The following is a 17,053-nucleotide window of genomic DNA, read 5'->3' as shown; positions in this document are numbered from 1 at the left end:
GAACCAGAGGGAGAGAGAAATGGGGAAAGTCCGAAAGGTACAGCCATCTACCGAATGCAGGTGTTTGTAATGAGATTGTGCTTGGTTTGGATTAGGGTGGGTTAATCTGAGGGTATGGCTCTGTCTTGTGTTCAGGTGCAGATTAACACACAAAGAAAACACAAAGGCGTGAATCCTGAAGTTGGACGTCTGGACATAATCTGTTAGATGCACACATACTGTCCTCACACACACACACACACACACACACACACACACACGTTTTTCCACACACAACAAGGGATAGGCTGAGAGGACAATTTAGAAAGTGAGTGAGAGTGAGCAGAAGAAAGAGAAGGCAGGGATCTGAGTGAGATAACTCAAGGAGATGTAGTAGCCTGGAACAACAGAAGTGACACAAACAGATGTTTAGCTGTCCTCTTTAGCACACACGTGTGGTTACATTACAACATACATGTACTGGAGATACTGTAAAGCCACACACAAACCGCCACACACAGACACACACACACTGTGGAAGAAACATCACTTGCAGTTCTCTCACCCCTTGTCTTTCCCTCCATTGCTCTCTCTCTCGGGACGACGTGAGCAGCAGCTGGATATGAGCAGCTTCCCCCTCCCTCTCCTTTTTCTTTTCCTTTTTTCTCTCTCTCTCTCTCTCTCTCTCTCTCTCTCTCTCTCTCTCTCTCTCTCTCTCTCTCTCTCTCTCTCTCTCTCTCTCTCTCTCTCTCTCTCTCTCTCTCTCTGTGGATGTGGCGCGACGTGCGGTGAGAGGGGAGGAGTAGAGGGGATTTCATTTGGCTCCTGAACTGTTGCGTTTCACAAAGCTCTCAGCCAAGCGTATTCAACTTCAAACACACACACACACACACACACATGCAGACCCAATCTTACACACACACACACTTGCTCATCAGCGCTCCACTGGGATTACAGCACCACTGGACGGGTCTGTACCAACACCTGCCAATACAGGCTGAATACACACTAACAAACACACACACACACACACTAGCTCAGGGAGAGAAAGGAAGGAGGGAAGTTAAGAGAAAAAAGGAGAGAGAAGAACAAGAAGTGTTTTCTGGTTACATTTTAGGATAAAATTGCCGAAGTCATTGGATGATGGGGAGGAACAGGATAACACCAAACCCTTGGAGGGAAACTTGGAGGGAAGATACAGTGTAAAGTTTGTGGATGTATCTACCTTACTGGACTGCAGTATAAAGTTTTTCACAGGAAAGGTTTTCAAGGGGTCAAGGTAAGAAGAGTTTTTGTGTTTGTTCCAAAAGTGATTAGATAACATGAACTATTGCTGCCTATCCTGGATTTTGTTTTTTTTAGATCGATGTAAAAACCCAGTGATTAGATTTACAGGATTTTGAACAGTTTAACATATCTCCTCTGTGTGATGTTTTCTGGAATTGATCAATGAAGTACAGTACATATGATTGATTGAGTTTGACATTTTAGAGGATCAATGCGCTTCCACTTTTCCAGTTGAGACACGGAAAGAACAATACAATATCTCTAAACACAAATGTTGGGTTGCCTCTAATTAAAAACCCTGTTTAACAGTTGTACATATACTTATACAATAATGCATTTCTGATAGTGTAGTGAAGATGGACAGATTGTTTCAGAACAGCAGCTGAGGAATGTGATGGACAGTTGCAGACTGCACCAAAGTAATGCCTTCTGTGTGAGGTATACTGTACTCCCATGGACTTACACCTTGAGCTACAATTCTTGTATGAAATGTGCTATATAAATAAAGTCTTACTTACTTACTTACACATAGGGCTTTCTTTTTGTATGACCCCCCCCTCCCCCCCATCCCCCCCACACACTTTCCAGCCTCCAGCCACGGTAATGAGGAGCAGCCAGTCGATCAGCTCCCACTCCTTCCTCACCCTCCTCCTCCTCTTCCTAACCTGGCCCAGCCTTGCACAGGACCAAGATGCCACCACGGCAACAGATAGCCCGACCTCTGACCTGAACACATTGACAGCCAATCAGACGGCCTCATTCTCTGACGAGGAGGTCACGACGCAGGCTTCCCTGGAAACAGGTCTGTCAACGCCTAGCAGTGGCGATGCAGATGACGAGGATGTAGTTCTGACCTCTGGAACTCGTTGTCAGGGTTACTACGATGTAATGGGCCAATGGGACCCTCCGTTCAACTGTAACGCCGGCGTGTTCCTGCATTGCTGTGGAACCTGCTTCTACCGGTTCTGCTGCCAGTTCCGCCAGCAACGCCTGGACCAGACCATCTGCTCCAACTATGACACGCCCATTTGGGCCAACACCGGCAAGCCCGTGGCAACCGCCCCTGAGGGCCAGGGCGACCAAGAACGGGACCGCACCCACATGATCGTGTACATCATCTGTGGGGTGGTGGCCATCATGGTGCTGGTGGGGATCTTCACCAAGCTGGGCCTGGAGAAGAGCAGAGGGGGAGGAAGAGGAGCAGGGCAGAACGACCCCAGCAACTCCAGGTGAGCAGGAGAGACAGGGGGCAGAGGAGGACACACACACGTGGAACTGAGTGTGTGTGTGGGAGGGTGTGTGTGGGAGGAGGGGTGGGTGTGTGTGTGTGTGTGTGTGTGTGGGAGGATGTGTGTGTGTGGGACGGTGTGTGTGTGGGGGTGGGTGTGTGTGTGTGGGAGGGTGTGTTTGTGTGGGTGTGTGGGTACGTGTTCTGGGAATATCAAGTATCGCGGACTACACTGATATGATCAGAATCTCATCGCAATCTTACAAACTTAGTCAGCGTGTGCCTGATAACTTTATACATACACATAACTGCATTTCTCTTCACCTTCATATTGAATGCAGAATGAAACTGCGGGGTAATTTGCTGTTCAAGATGCAAACTTAATGCCTCTCGATGCAATTGGAGAGAATTTGATGGATACAACCAATCAGATCAACTAAACCTCCTCATGGTTGTTTTAAGAAATACCTTAAAGTGTGCTACTCTGTCCAGTCATCACACTAAACCTTCCCCACATCAAATGATTGCGATTGGCCCGACCAGATTTTGATCGGAGGGAAATTTGTTTGAATGGAAGGGTGGACAGACCCATCTGCGAGAGCAAATTAACTTTAAACTCACATATCTTTCTGTTTATCAGGCTCAGGAGAGGGTGAAAGATGAAAAAGAGAAAGGGTGCAGGTTGAGAAGTCAGAAGGAGAGTTACACATGATCTCTGAATAAATAAATGAAGTGCATTCCCTGTAGGCATAGAACAATGAAATAGCTTTTATTACAGAACCCACCAAAAACACCAACTCTCATCTTATTGAATGTGACTCCTCATTAAGCTCCCATCTCCTTCACTCCTTTGCTCCCCTCTGATCGTCAGGTTAAATATCCAGCCCAGAGTTCAGTCTCTCCCTCAGGGCATCATTACTACAAACAGCCACACGGCATGGGTTCAAATCCCCCCACGCATTCATGGTTCCCATCAACCTGTCTGTTCTCCCTCTCATCCCTCTCTTTGTATGGCCATTTCTTTCCTCCGGTCTCTCCTCCTTTCTTTCTTCCAGTGCCTCAGGGTCTTTGCGGTCTGCTGTTCTAAAGCAGAACTGGGGGGAGGAAAAGGTTTTACTTGTCTTTGTTTCTCTCTCTTTGTGAAATATTTCTCTCTTCCTCTCTCTCTGTCTCTTTAAATATACCTTCATTCTATGTGCTTCAGTTCCATCCGTCTCATGCTAAGGTCCTCGTTTGTTAGCAGGCACATCGTGCAGATATCATTCACTATTATATCCACGTACTTCGACCAACCTGGAGTGCTTTAGCATCAACTGTCAACCAATGTTGAGAGGTGGAAAATATATCAATGCAAAATGTGGGGAAAAAAATGCAAATGTGGAAAAATTACCTTAAAGATCAGCATGCAGTAGAGTTAGGCATAATTTCCCAGTATGTCAGGAATCCTGGTGATGCATTAAAGAACTGCTTTAGTACGGCCCCCCATTATTCCTGCAAGGATCATTCAGCAGCTGTCAGGGTGGGAAACTGTCTCACACTTGGGGAAGTATTCCCAGTATTACTAATCTTGGGAGGTTAACAACTCTCTAAATCACATAAACACTCTTAGATTAACCCTTCTTACCAGACAAATCAATGTGGATTACTGCAACTGGCATAAAGTAAATGTTTTGACTGGAACGATCATTTCTCTGGCTGCTCCGTCCAGTCACACTGTTGGGACATCCTTCCTGTCATCTGGTAGAAATACACAACATGTCTTAATAAATATGTTCAAATTGACATGTGTATTTCCTCCTGTCCTCTCCTATGTCCTCTTTCCTGATCTCTCCTCTCCTTTTCTCTTGTCTCATCTTCTCTCCTCCCTTCTTTCTTATCCTCTCCAACCTTCTCCTCTCCTGTGCTCTCCTATCCTGTCCTTTCCTCTCATCCCCACCGTACTAAGGCAGGTGTACGTTCCTACCTCCCCCCGAAATAATCACCGCAGTTGGTTCAGCCCTTTTGCACTCAGCGCTAACCGGTCTCACAAAGGGCCGGATTGCGCCACTCTGCCCAGCCTCAGGTTATTCACTTATTATTATTCAGTCATTCAGACTTAATGTAAGGCATCAAGTGGAGACTTTGCATGAAGAACGCAAACAAACAACAATGACCTTCATGAACAAAGCCAGGGAGCTCACATGTAGTGATTTATAGTTCAATTAACAACCAGAATGAGGAGGGTTACATTTAGGTTGTGAGAGCATGCCATGAGGGAGTCAGGTGGCTGAGCGGTTAGAGAATCAGGCTAGTAATCAGAAGGTCGCTGGTTCGATTCCCGGCCGTGCCAACTGACGTTGTGTCCTTGGGCAAGGCACTTCACCCTACTTGCCTCGGGGGGAATGTCCCTGTACTTACTGTAAGTCGCTCTGGATAAGAGCGTCTGCTAAATGACTAAATGTAATGTAAATGCTTCAGAGGACACTGGCTCAAGGCACAGATAGCATGGTGTACTTTATCCACTTTACACCAGGGGGGAGAACTGACATGGAAGTGGTCTGGAGATGTTGTCCACTAATGTGTTGGATGCGTGTGTGTGAGTGTACATGTATACGTGTATACGGGCTAGTGACTCTCTGTTGCACGTTATAGAATATGAGCTATTATGTGTGTCAAGAATGTTAGTCAGCGTGTTTGTGTATTTGCGTGTGAGTGTATGGAACTGAATCAGGCCCAGGGCATTTTTAGATGTTATGTAATGTTCGGACATAGGACTTGACCTTCCTTATACCACAATGCCCTACAGCTGAGATAAGACACAGCTACATATGGAGATGACAACAGGGATATGCATATGGATCACAGAACTCAACAGAGAGGATTACCTTTCCGTTTCTCCATCTCTGCATCCTCCCATCCATCCCCTGATGAGCTACGCCTCACCCTGCTCTGGTTCAATGTGACTTTCATAACTTGTTCCATATTAAAGAGAGATGGAGGGATGAGGAGAGAGAGAGAGAGAGAGAGAGAGAGAGAGAGAGAGAGAGAGAGAGAGAGAGAGAGAGAGAGAGAGAGAGAGAGAGAGAGAGAGAGAGAGAGAGAGAGAGAGAGAGAGAGAGAGAGAGAGAGAGAGAGAGAGAGAGAGAGAGAACTGTGTGACTTGTGTGTGACGTGTGTGACGAATCAGAACAGCTTTAAATATGCGTGAGTCACAGTCAAAGACACATGAAATGCATGTTTTGTTTGAGAAAAGCCCTGAGGGGGGAAAGGTAGGGACCCCGGCCCCCCTCTCCCCCCTCCGTTCCTCCATCCCTTCATCCCCCAATTCCAGGTTACCTTCAGCATCTGTCACTCCTCATTCTTCTCTCGTTCAGACAAACCCAACTCACCTGACCCCAAAAATGTCATCACTACACTTTGTGTGCATGTATGTGTGTGTATGCGCGTGCCAGCTTGTGTGTGTGAGTTTGGGATTATCCAATGTATCCCACCTACTCAATTCGGAATCCTTTATGCAGAATTATAAGTGACATTCTCTGTCCCCGTGCCCCAAACCTTCTCTAATGCACCCCATTCCCTGCATACACCATGCACCCCACCCACACACACACACAAACACACACACCCCAGCTGCCCAGTCACCCCTCCCATGCTCTGCTGTGTGTGTGTGTGTGTGTGTGTGTGTGTGTGTGTGTGTCAGTCACACACACACATTCATTGAGACACAGGCTCATCTAACAAGTGGGAGGAAACATTTGCCGAGGTGTGGGTAAGGAGTTTGGACTCCTCTGATGATGTCATGTTGCCGTAGATACGGTCAAATGGAACAGCAGCCAGGCTTCAATGACGAGCGTTTCTGCTTCTGTTCTTATCTGAATGGGAACATCATTGTGTGTATGTGTGAGCAGATTTGAAGATGTGTAAATCACTGCTCTGCCACCCTCATCCAGCCTGACAGATTTACTCTGAACCAGTTTCAGCCACACCCCCAATAGATTTGGGGAAGAAGGAAGGGGGGGAGAGAGGGAGAAGAGAGAGAAAGAGAGAGATAGAGATAGAAACAGAGGCAGAGAGATGGATTCAGATTTATAGATTGATCTGTCCAGCCGGGTTACAACAGTAAGCAATGAGGGCAAGAGAAGGACAGATAGGTCAACCACTGTTTTACAGAGCGGTCAGAGTTGGCACACGCATCCACTGAACATTATCACCTTATTCATATGGCTGCCTGTCTGCCTGCCTGTCTCTCTGTTGTTTGCAATTCTACCTGTACACCTGTGTGCCTATCTGTCTGTCTGCCTGTCTGCCTGTTAGTACATGCATGTATGCCTGGTTTATCATCGGGATGAGGGTAAAGCTGAGAAGTGGATCCAGCTTCTCAGCAGTGATGAAGACTCATTCTGAGAGCAGCTGATTAGATATATGGGCTCCTGATAGAGGCCAACTAATTGGTTGTTACAGGGCATTAGCCGGCGCCCATCTCACAGTCTGTGTAATGAATGGATAACTCTGCACCACCACTAAGCATTAGCCATGATATCACAAACCTCGGATGATAGACTTACATAAGAGGCTGGGCATGGAGACTGTTGGGCCAGTTAGATAATGATGTACATGTAGAAATAAATACTTTATTACAGCGTATGAAGATACAGTAGATCATCTGACTTAGTTTTGACCTCCAAAAGGACAGTGTCATGTGGATGAGGAGGCATTCCCTTTATGTCAGAATCACAAGCTGATTATCAGGGATTCCTTAAACTGAATAGTATTGTTAAAGTAAAGACCATCCCAGAATCTGACCGACCACAATCACCTTAATCTGTCTTTCATACCTAGAAGGATTCTCTTCATCTGGTCAACAACCAGACCAGGAGAAAGTATGATGCTGTAGTTTGTAGAAAGTATTCGAAAGAGGAGAGGAGCTCAAGGCAAGTCTCAACCAGTGAGTCAGAGAAAAGAAAGGGGAATAAGTAGGTTTCAGGAAGAGAGAGAAAGAAAGAGACAGATTCAAGGACTGAGATGGCAATGAAAATGAGACGAGGACAGCTTGTAACTCTCAGACACATATTGTGATTCAGGGGTTAAGAGAGCACACAGCTGGGCTCACATCACATGAAGAACACTCATACTAGAAATGTATTTCTACAATCTACTTTCAAATGTACAAACACACACACATACAAACACACACACTGAAAGTGATTATGTGTGAGGAATCCCTGGAGACAAGACAATACACAAAAAACAACCAGATTATCATGTCTTCCTCAGACACCAACACACACACACACACACATGGACACACACACAACATCTCCACAGAGGTAGCTCCGTACCAGTAACTTTGGTCCCCTGGGCATCGATCTGATCACCATGACACACTTGCATACATGTACAAACATCACAGAAATCCCGGCAGAGCATTAGCTAAGGGAACAGAATTTGGAAGCTCTGGCACAAGAGTGATTCTCCCTTTGGCAGACCCTCAGTGTGGTCCCAGTCCCTCATGCACGGAAGGGAAAAGTTCTCGGCAGCCACTGCACAAGCGAGCAGGGATTTACACAGAGCTTACTTAGCGCAACACAGGCACCACTGTTTGAATTATTGATCAAAGGGCAGAGAACTGTCAACACTGTCAATTCAGCAAACTGAGAGAGGAAATGTGTTTATACAAAGTGATGAACGTGCTTGCTGCTGGAAACGGGGAATGGATTGTTGATCAAGTGAGAGTAAATGTAGGACAGTGTACAGTATCACAATAGACTGAGACACAACGCAGCAAGCATAGATAATGCTGCTCTGTCCAGTGTGGTGCTGATTTGTCTAACTAAAATGCACATTTATTAAATGTCGCTAGCCGATGCTGTTCTGCTACATGACAGATGACAGATGGATGCTTTTCTCCACGCAGAACCCTGACAGAGCTTCTGAAGCAGCCTGGGGGGGAGGTGAGTTGCGTGGACAGCACCAGCCCCCCCATAGGAGCAGGGGCCAACGGGATCTCTGCCAGGATGCTACGCAGCCGCAGTGGTAAGTACACACACACACAAACAAAACAGTGATGTGTTTAACTGCTCACTGACTCTCCCTTGGTCTGTCTCTCTCTCTCTTGTCTGTCTCTCTTTCTCTCTCTCTTGGTCTGTCTCTCTCTATTTCTCTTTCTCGCTGTCTCTTTCTCTCTGTCTCTCTCTCACACACACTTAGATATCAATATAAGAATAAGGCACAGAAAAAGAAACTATGGCTCAGATACCTCCCCCCCACACACACTCACTCACACACACACACACACACACACACACACATACTCAACCAAACTCATCAAAGCAGACAGAAAGAGGAAGTGGAAGGCTTCTCTTTGTTCCTCTGTGGAAAAACAAAAACAGCCCAAACTCTTTCTGTCACTGCATTTGTTTTTCCCAGAGGCCTTCTCTCTCTCTTTCTCTCTCCTTCTCTCTCTCTCTCTCTCTCTCTTTGTCTCTCTCTCTTTCTCTCTTTCACTCTCTCTCTCTTTCTGTCTATCTGTCTTGCTTCCTCTCTCTGTCTTTCTCTCTCCCCCTTTCTGTCTCTATCACTCCTTCTTTCACTCTCTCATTCTCGCCCCCCCTCTCTTTTTCTGCCCCTTCCCTCCCTCTCTAAATCTCTATCTATCTATTTCTCCCTCCTTGCAAAACATGGGGTTTCCTCTCTCCTCTGTTTAGTAACTTTCTGCAGCAGCCAGTCTCTTTTTTATCACTTCAGCTAACCAGACCAGGGTCCTTCCACACACAGCAGAGTGCTGGGTAACAGTAGAGTGCATGCGTCAACAGACCGTCTCCAGAATCTTGGTACTTCCAATACTGTTGTGACTTTCAGCACACACAAAAGTGTGATTGTGTAAGAACCTGAACAGCTCAAGGCAAAAGTATTAGTAGTATCTAAGATGGATTGTCATTGTCCACCATCCCATGTTGTTAGGTGCAACCGAGCATACACACTGTATGCACAGTATGCATGTTTACATGTTTGTGTAGCAGCTTTGTGCGTGTAGGTGAGACTGTGTGTACTCAAATTGAGGCTGGTTCTAGGATAGAATCAACTATGGTGAGAGAAGTATGTGCGGTCTGACTGTGTGATGAGAATATAGAACTATAGAGGAGGAGGGGCAGGGGTGGTAATGATCAGTAAGTAGAACGTGATGCACATGCACATCCATGACAAAAGCAACAGCAATCACCATGCTAATTACATTCACAGGGGGAGTGAACTAGTTCCATACATCCAGATCCACCAAAGCTCTGTGATCTGTTCATGGTGTGTGTGTGTGTGTGTTTGCGTGTGTGTGTGTGTGTGTGTGTGTTGTGTGTGTGTGTGTGTGTGTGTGTGTGTGTGTGTGTGTGTGTGTGTGTGTGTGCGTGCGTGCGTGTGTGTGTGTGTGTGTGGTAAAGGGGAGCGTTTGATCTGAGAGACCTACCACTTCCCTCACCCTTCCAGCTGCCTATTTAGAACAGGCCTGCATACACACACCATCCCTCACACACAAACCCACACACCATCCCTCACACATGGTGGCACAGTACGTCGCTATCGCCTAGAGGATTTGGTCGTCACGAATGTACTCACGGTGATAGCTGTAGACTCTGCCAGACTCATAAACCACTCCCCACCACATGTCTCTCTCTCTGTCTCTGCCTCAAATTTACCTCAAATGTTTTCCCTTTTACTCCCCATCTCTCTCTCCACCACCCCTTCCCTCCCTGCCTCCTTCACCCTATAACTCTGCTATGAGAGACTGGAGCTTGGCTCCTGGGTTTCTGAACCATGTGTCCACTCGTACCTCCCACTGCCATGCTGCCACAGCTGGCCAATGACAGCGCGTCATTGAGACTCTGAAGCTGATCACTGGCAGGCCACGATGAAAGAACACCCTGGTCAATCCTGATGATGTACAACACACGCACTGACACGTCCATGATGTATGTCACAACACCAGTTTACTGGATTCCTTTCCTCAATCCGGCTCAAGAAATTCTGTCTAGCCTCATGAAGGGTTATTTTCATATTAGGTGGGTGAAATGATGAATCCTGTCAGTATGACTGACAGGATTCACACCCAAGGTCTCTTCTGCTCCATGGGACTGTGTCAGCCTGCTAAGCCAAAGCCTGGGTATTAAACCCACCTCACCTCTTCATCTCTTCAGTCACTTCCCAGTGGCTCCTGAGAAAATTGTTGAGCCAACAGGACTAGCTTAGCTACGTAGCAGAGAGGCGTTAAACCCAACTGTACCCAGCATTGGACAGTATTGGATTGTGTAGTCCAAGGTTAGGAGGTTTGAGATAGAGACAGATAGAGATGGATGGAGGAATTAAATAAAGGAGAGCAGCTTATATTAGCAGCTTATATTAGCAGCAAATACATCTGAACTGACTAAGATGATAGTATGAAGTGGCTTGAAAGCTATCTGTACTCCCTGTTATCCTTGGGTTTTTGACATGAACATTCTCTTTCTTTTGAACATTTCCCTCCTTTTTTCTCCTACCTCCCTATCCTTACTTACACCCTCAGGACCCAAACTGACACCAGCTATTCTTGTAAACCAGCCATCTCAGCATGAGCTAGCCGCCCCCCTCCCCTCTTTTCCAAATTAAGTCTTCCATTTGATCTGAATGTAAACTACTTTCTCACCAGGACTTACCAAGTGAGGTTTCAGTAGTACAGGGGGGTGTATTCGTGTGTCTGATGCATGGACTAGCAGAGTAATGGCCCCTTTTTCCCTTTCTCATTTTACCAAACATCAGACGTCCTGCTACGCACTATCCTCTTTATCACACTCCCCGAGGCCCTAAGACTCTTTTTATGTACCATTACGCTAGCACACTCAGTCTCTCTCTCACACACACAGACATGCAGACGCCGTTACACAAACAGACACACACTGTGTACACAGCATACACACACAAAGCCTACACGTGCTTGCTGGTCTCGATGGTCTCTTAGAACTTCACGGATATGAACAAGCACAAAAGCTTATAGGGAGACATAGGGAGCAGGTGGCTCTATGGTTGAATGTGTAACGAACACACCCATGCCAACTCATACAACATCCTGACACACACACACAGACAGCTAGTCCCAGCCCCATCCATTGTCCCAGTCCCAGTGCCAGCTACATCATTCTAGAGGTTCCTCAGCCACCCTAGTCCCAGTCCTGCACTGGCTCCAGACATACAGAATTTGTTACATAGTGTATTCACATATATGTATTGGCCTCTTGTGCCTCCTTAGGTTGGTCCCTAAGATTTTATGAAATTACCATGCAAGGGAGAAAAGGTATACTCTCTCTCTCTCTCTCTCTCTCTCTCTCTTGCTCTCTCTCTCTCTGTCTCTCTCCCGCTCTCTCTTTCTCTCTCTTTCTCTCTCTCTCTCTTCCAGAAAGAAAGCCTTATTTGCACAGTGACTTAAAGCTGAACAAAGCCTGCTCCCAGCGAGTTTCTGCCCACGCAGCAGACCTCCTTTTAGACAAGGGGAGATGGGAAGGGTCAGGAGGAAGACGATGGGTAGATAGAAAATGAATGGGAGGAGGAAGGAGGAGAGGAAGGGAGGATGGAGGAGTAGAAGAGGAGGAGTAGAGGGAAGAGAGAGATAAGGAGTGTAACAATAATCGTGAGGCAGAGGAAGATATGATGATGATGATGATGATGATGATGATGAAGGAACGTGTATTTAGAGAGTGGATTTTCTAATCTACACACCCATTTATAATGCCACATTTGCCACATGCTGGGAGGTCAGTGGTTGGATTAGCAGAGTTCTGTATGTCCACACGTGTTAATCCACAGCCTAGGAACATGGGAGCCATCTCCACAGCTAATCAGCTTACACTACACCAAGATGCTGCACACGCATAGTGTGTGTATGTATGCGTGTGTGTGTGAGATATGAAGGTAGAGGCTCAAAGTAGTTTAATGACATCTTGACATTTCTCCTCTATACTTACCGCACAATTTCCTAAAATCTTAGACAAACTCAGTACTGCATTCATTCATATCCTTTCTTTGAACCATCCTTTTCTCAAACCCTTGGCTCTCTTTAGAGCTCTTTTTAATTTCTTCTTCTCTTTTTCTCCATACATTCTTCCCTTCTGCACCTTTCTTTCTTCATCTCTCTCTCCCGATCTTTCTCTCTTGTTATTTGTCTTGTGATTTTAGTATTTAGTCATGTCTGAGACTGGCTGTGCATGTATGTATGTGTGTGTGTGTGTGTGTGTGTGTGTGTTTGTGTATGTGTGTGTGTGTGTGTGTTTGTGTGTGTCAGAACTGCCAGTCCCAGCCGCGCCTCCAGACAGTGGTCTGTTTGAAGCTGATGCTGCTCTCTACATGGTCATGTCACTATTCAAACCCTTACACCCAGTGCACACACACATATTACGCCTTGGGGAATGGAATACACATGGCAAAGTGTAATCAATCAAACAGTGTGTTTCTGAGTGTGTATGTGTGTTTGCATATGTTCTAAAGTATGTGTGTGTGTGGGTGCGTGCATGTGTGTGTGTGTAAGTGTCCTACTTCTCATCTGTGCCTGTGGGGCCTGACTGACTGACAGACTGCAGTGATGGGTGCATCAGCAGACCTCATTGATGCAATTAGAGGCTGTGTTTGTTCCATTGTTGATCAGTGATGCCTCATTAGCGCCAGATGACAGGAGGTCACTGACAGAGGCCTCCAACTCGCCCTGGCACTGGCCTAACCCTACACTTACCTACACCCTCATCCTTGGCCCTTGCCCCTACCCTTCTGCTGCCCCTGGTACTCACCCTCACCACCACTCCTTCCTAGCCACTCACCCCAGCTCTTAACCTGACACAAAGTCAGTCAAGGCAAGTCAAGTTGAGAGGTGTGGCATTAGGTGGTGGAGGTGATTAGCATTCAACTGTGTAGATTGTTGTTGATTGTGAAAAAGTTGTGGAAAGATAGCTGTGTTCTTATCTCAGTCTGTGACTCTCATTCTCTCCATATTTTTCTCTCTTTCCATACCTGTGTATTTTCTTTCTCTCTGTTTCTCTTTTCTTTCTTTCACTTTCTCTTTCCCTCTTTTTATCCATTTCTGTCACTCCACAGAACACTACCAGCTGAACAATGCAGGTTTGTCTCAGTTTGGCCCAGGTCTGCCTCACCCCCACAGCAATCTCAGTGGTCTGGCACTCAACAAGTACACCTCCCTCAAGGCTGTGGGTAAGTAGAACACACACACATATTAGACACTGTTAGATGCTGCCACACAGCAGTAAGTGTTGATTCTAATTCAGTCTGACACAGTAACCTTTAAAACAGGCTCTAGGTTCCCAGCTGTGGTCTTGTAAGAAGATTCACCTCCTGGCATGGAGGCGTAATGAATGAACCAGACCATTCTGACAGAGCTACAGTCTCAGGGCTGTTACTACACTGACACACACGCACATGCACACACACACACACAGGGCCACCAAGACCATGTCCTTGCCAACTGCTATTGAGATCATGCAGCCTGTCAGATATACTAATCACATATCACTGTCAACATGTTTGAAGGCAGCTTATGCTAATTCATCTAAAATAATCCATCATTTCATTGGCTTGATTACCACTCTTCATGAGCCTGATTGGTAGGCCCTTTGCAGTAAACACTGTAGATTTAACAGTTACAAGATTGTTTCCAATTCCTGATCCTTATTAAGGAGAGATATTCACATTGTTATGTCAAATTGAACAACTGATTATATTACACACTGTCGCTGTCATCTGGTGTGCTTCATGTTAAGATACATCAAAATGCACACATGCACACAGCCATACATCAGAGAAGAATCTGACTGATCAACAGACTTGACTAAGACTTTTAGATGATAATCTCTTGAATAATGCAAGTCCCTTGAGCAATGCAAATGTTTTTAAGACTAACCAACAGAAGACAGAAAGCTGTTGCCAAATGGGAAGAAAGCTTAACTCATCACCAAAGACTTTGAGGCTTTGTCTCAAAGAATTGAGAGTTGACCCGTAGCCTACCTACCTCAAAAACATGACGAGGTTCTATCTCATAGACTTACACTTACCCAATTTTTTCCCAAAATGTTAACATTCGTCTGATTCAATTCAAACATTCATCCATGAAAATGTTGTGAACAACTGTGCACTAAGGTCTTTAACCTCTGAGAAGGGTCAGACACACACAGCGAATGAGCTTCCTAGAAAGGGAGAGTGCCAGTTCGCCCCTCTTCCTCCTGGTTCACAGAGGTATGACTCAGACAGACTGAGAGACAGACGTTACAGGACTCTAATGATGTCTATTCATAGAGGGCAAAGACAGATACTACATGAGAGAACACACACACACACTGCTCAGTGCTGCTAGAGGCACTGAGCTCTCCCCTGAGACCTGAGCTGATGCTGTGTGACACACTGGAACCAGACCTTCCTATTTATACAACCCTTCTCAATGGAAACATGTGTCCTGACCCTAATGATCATTAGCAGAACACATACTCCAGCCTGGCCTCAACCTTGGTCAGTCAACCAGGGGTAACTGACGAGACTGCAAGAGAAATATTTAAAACTCATTAACTTACATACTCTGAAATCATCCTATGAACAAACATAAAAGACTCACTTAAATCATCCCTCAAACTCAAACTCAACCTAACCTCAAATCACCCCACACACTAACTTGTACTGACAAATATACGCACACACACATACAATCTAGGCAGCTCTATGTGTGTCTGTATAAATCAGGGGGCCAGCAGGCCATGACCCATGACACAGAAATGGCTCTCAGAGGGGTAAAAGAGAAAACACTATCGACTTCCACTTGGCCCAAAGTGCTTAAATGGTCTAGATGCAATCAATGGGTACTTATTGGGTATTCACATAACTTCTGTGTTTTTCCCTTTCTCTCTGTCTCTCTCCTCGGTTGTGTGTGTCCCCCCATTCCCCCAACACCATCCTCCTTTGTCTTTCCTACAGCGGACACAGCCTCCAGAGGTTACTATAAAAGCTACCCGCTGATGGACTTCTCTCAATACCAGCCTGCTGCAGCCCCGACCTTCCATCATGCATCCCTGCACCAGAAAGACAAGTCCTACCTACACCAGGTTGACCAGGGCCACCAGGGCCACCAGCGGCACGCATCCCTGGGCTCCCATGACCTCCATGCCCCTCTTTCCATCTCCATCCCCCCCAACCACCTGGAGCGCTCTCGCCTCACCAAGACCACCACCCACCCCCTGTTGGCCAGTTCGGCCTTCAAACCCTTGGATACGAGTGGGCGATATGTCCGCAGGCAGTCCTCCCATCCTGTGCACTCGTCCACGGGACGCCGGCACCCAACCTACTCGGTCCGGAGGCAGCAGAGCATAGAGGCACTGCAAGAGCTGTACAACCAGCCCCAGGCCTACAGAGGGCACCCTGAACCTCTGCCCCCTGACCAACACTCTTCCTACTACCACCACACCAGACACAAGTCATACACCAACAGCAAGACTGAGGTGACTGTCTGAGGAGAGGTTCAGAGCATCATGGTCCCACTAGAGAGTGACAGAAGGAAGAGAGACGTTGGAAACTAGGGAACAGAAGAAAGAAACTAGCTAAAGAACCTAGAAAACAAGTTAAAACTAGCTAAAGAGGTTTATGGAAAACTACAAGGGGGGGTCAAATAACTGTAATAAGGGAACCACAAAAGAAAGTAAAAAGAAAACATTCTAGATCTGTCAGATAAACGACACAGGAGTATAGAGTAACTACAAGACAGAGACACAGCACTACTCATGACTGATGAACTAAAATCCTTTCAGCCTGACAGCACATGGATATGGAAGGAGACATGAGCATGTCACTCTCCAGAGAAGACTTTCTAAGCTCAACATAATCGTTGGTCACCTTTCCTTCATTTTCCTCCTTCCTCTCTCAGCTCTTCTCTTCTTGTGGCTCAAAGGATCTCTCTATTTTTGACGACTTCACATGTTCTGCCTTTCCTGTCTGCCATACAAGTTCAGCTCCCACTCCCTACATCCAATTCCACAAATATACTCCTCCTCCCCCTTCACTCCCTCACCTCCATCTGTTTTCTGGTCTGTTGGATTGTAGTGTTTTCTAGCTGTCCAAGCAGTTCACTGGGGTGGAGCACCTTGAGGCCGCATTAACTGGACGGGGACAATACCATCATCGTGTCAGCTCCTATCAGCCCTGGCCTCAACGCTCGACTCAGAGAGATGCAGACAAGGGAATATGGAGAGAGGAAGTGAGAGAAAGAGAGAGGGAGAAATAAAGAGGAAATGAAGAGGAAGAGGGAGACATATAAATGAATACACACAAAAACGTACGCTATACAACACGTGTAATTTCCTGGGGGAGAAGAGACAGGAGTCACCACAGATCTGGATTGTTTCTGCTGGACTTTCAGGATCATGACTATAAGTGTGTGTGTGTGTGTGTGTGTGTGTGTGTGGTTGTGTGAGTGTGGTTTTGTGTGTGTGTGTGTGTGTGTGCATGCATGTGTGGTCATGTGTAAAATCCCTTCAGGCTGTCAGTTAAAGGGGAATCTGTGACATCAACCCTGCAGCTTTA

The 17,053-nt window shown here is 46.3% G+C and overlaps 1 protein-coding gene across 1 annotated transcript; it reads left to right on the top strand.

Annotated features, from left to right (window-relative positions):
* Positions 1–865: 865 nt before the first annotated feature.
* On the top strand, positions 866–16,778 carry shisa8b (shisa family member 8b). Its single transcript, XM_062474847.1, has 5 exons — positions 866–1,258; positions 1,855–2,495; positions 8,388–8,506; positions 13,574–13,687; positions 15,455–16,778. Exons 2-5 carry the CDS (start codon positions 1,870–1,872, stop codon positions 15,985–15,987), a joined length of 1,392 nt encoding a protein of 463 aa, XP_062330831.1. The 5' UTR covers positions 866–1,258; positions 1,855–1,869; the 3' UTR covers positions 15,988–16,778.
* The last annotated feature ends 275 nt before the right edge of the window (positions 16,779–17,053 follow it).

This window comes from Osmerus eperlanus, chromosome 12, assembly GCF_963692335.1.
Source record: "Osmerus eperlanus chromosome 12, fOsmEpe2.1, whole genome shotgun sequence".
Taxonomy (NCBI): Eukaryota; Metazoa; Chordata; class Actinopteri; order Osmeriformes; family Osmeridae; genus Osmerus; species Osmerus eperlanus.
The sequence above is the reverse complement of the archived record's forward strand: the minus strand, read 5'-3'. Positions and strand labels throughout refer to the sequence as shown.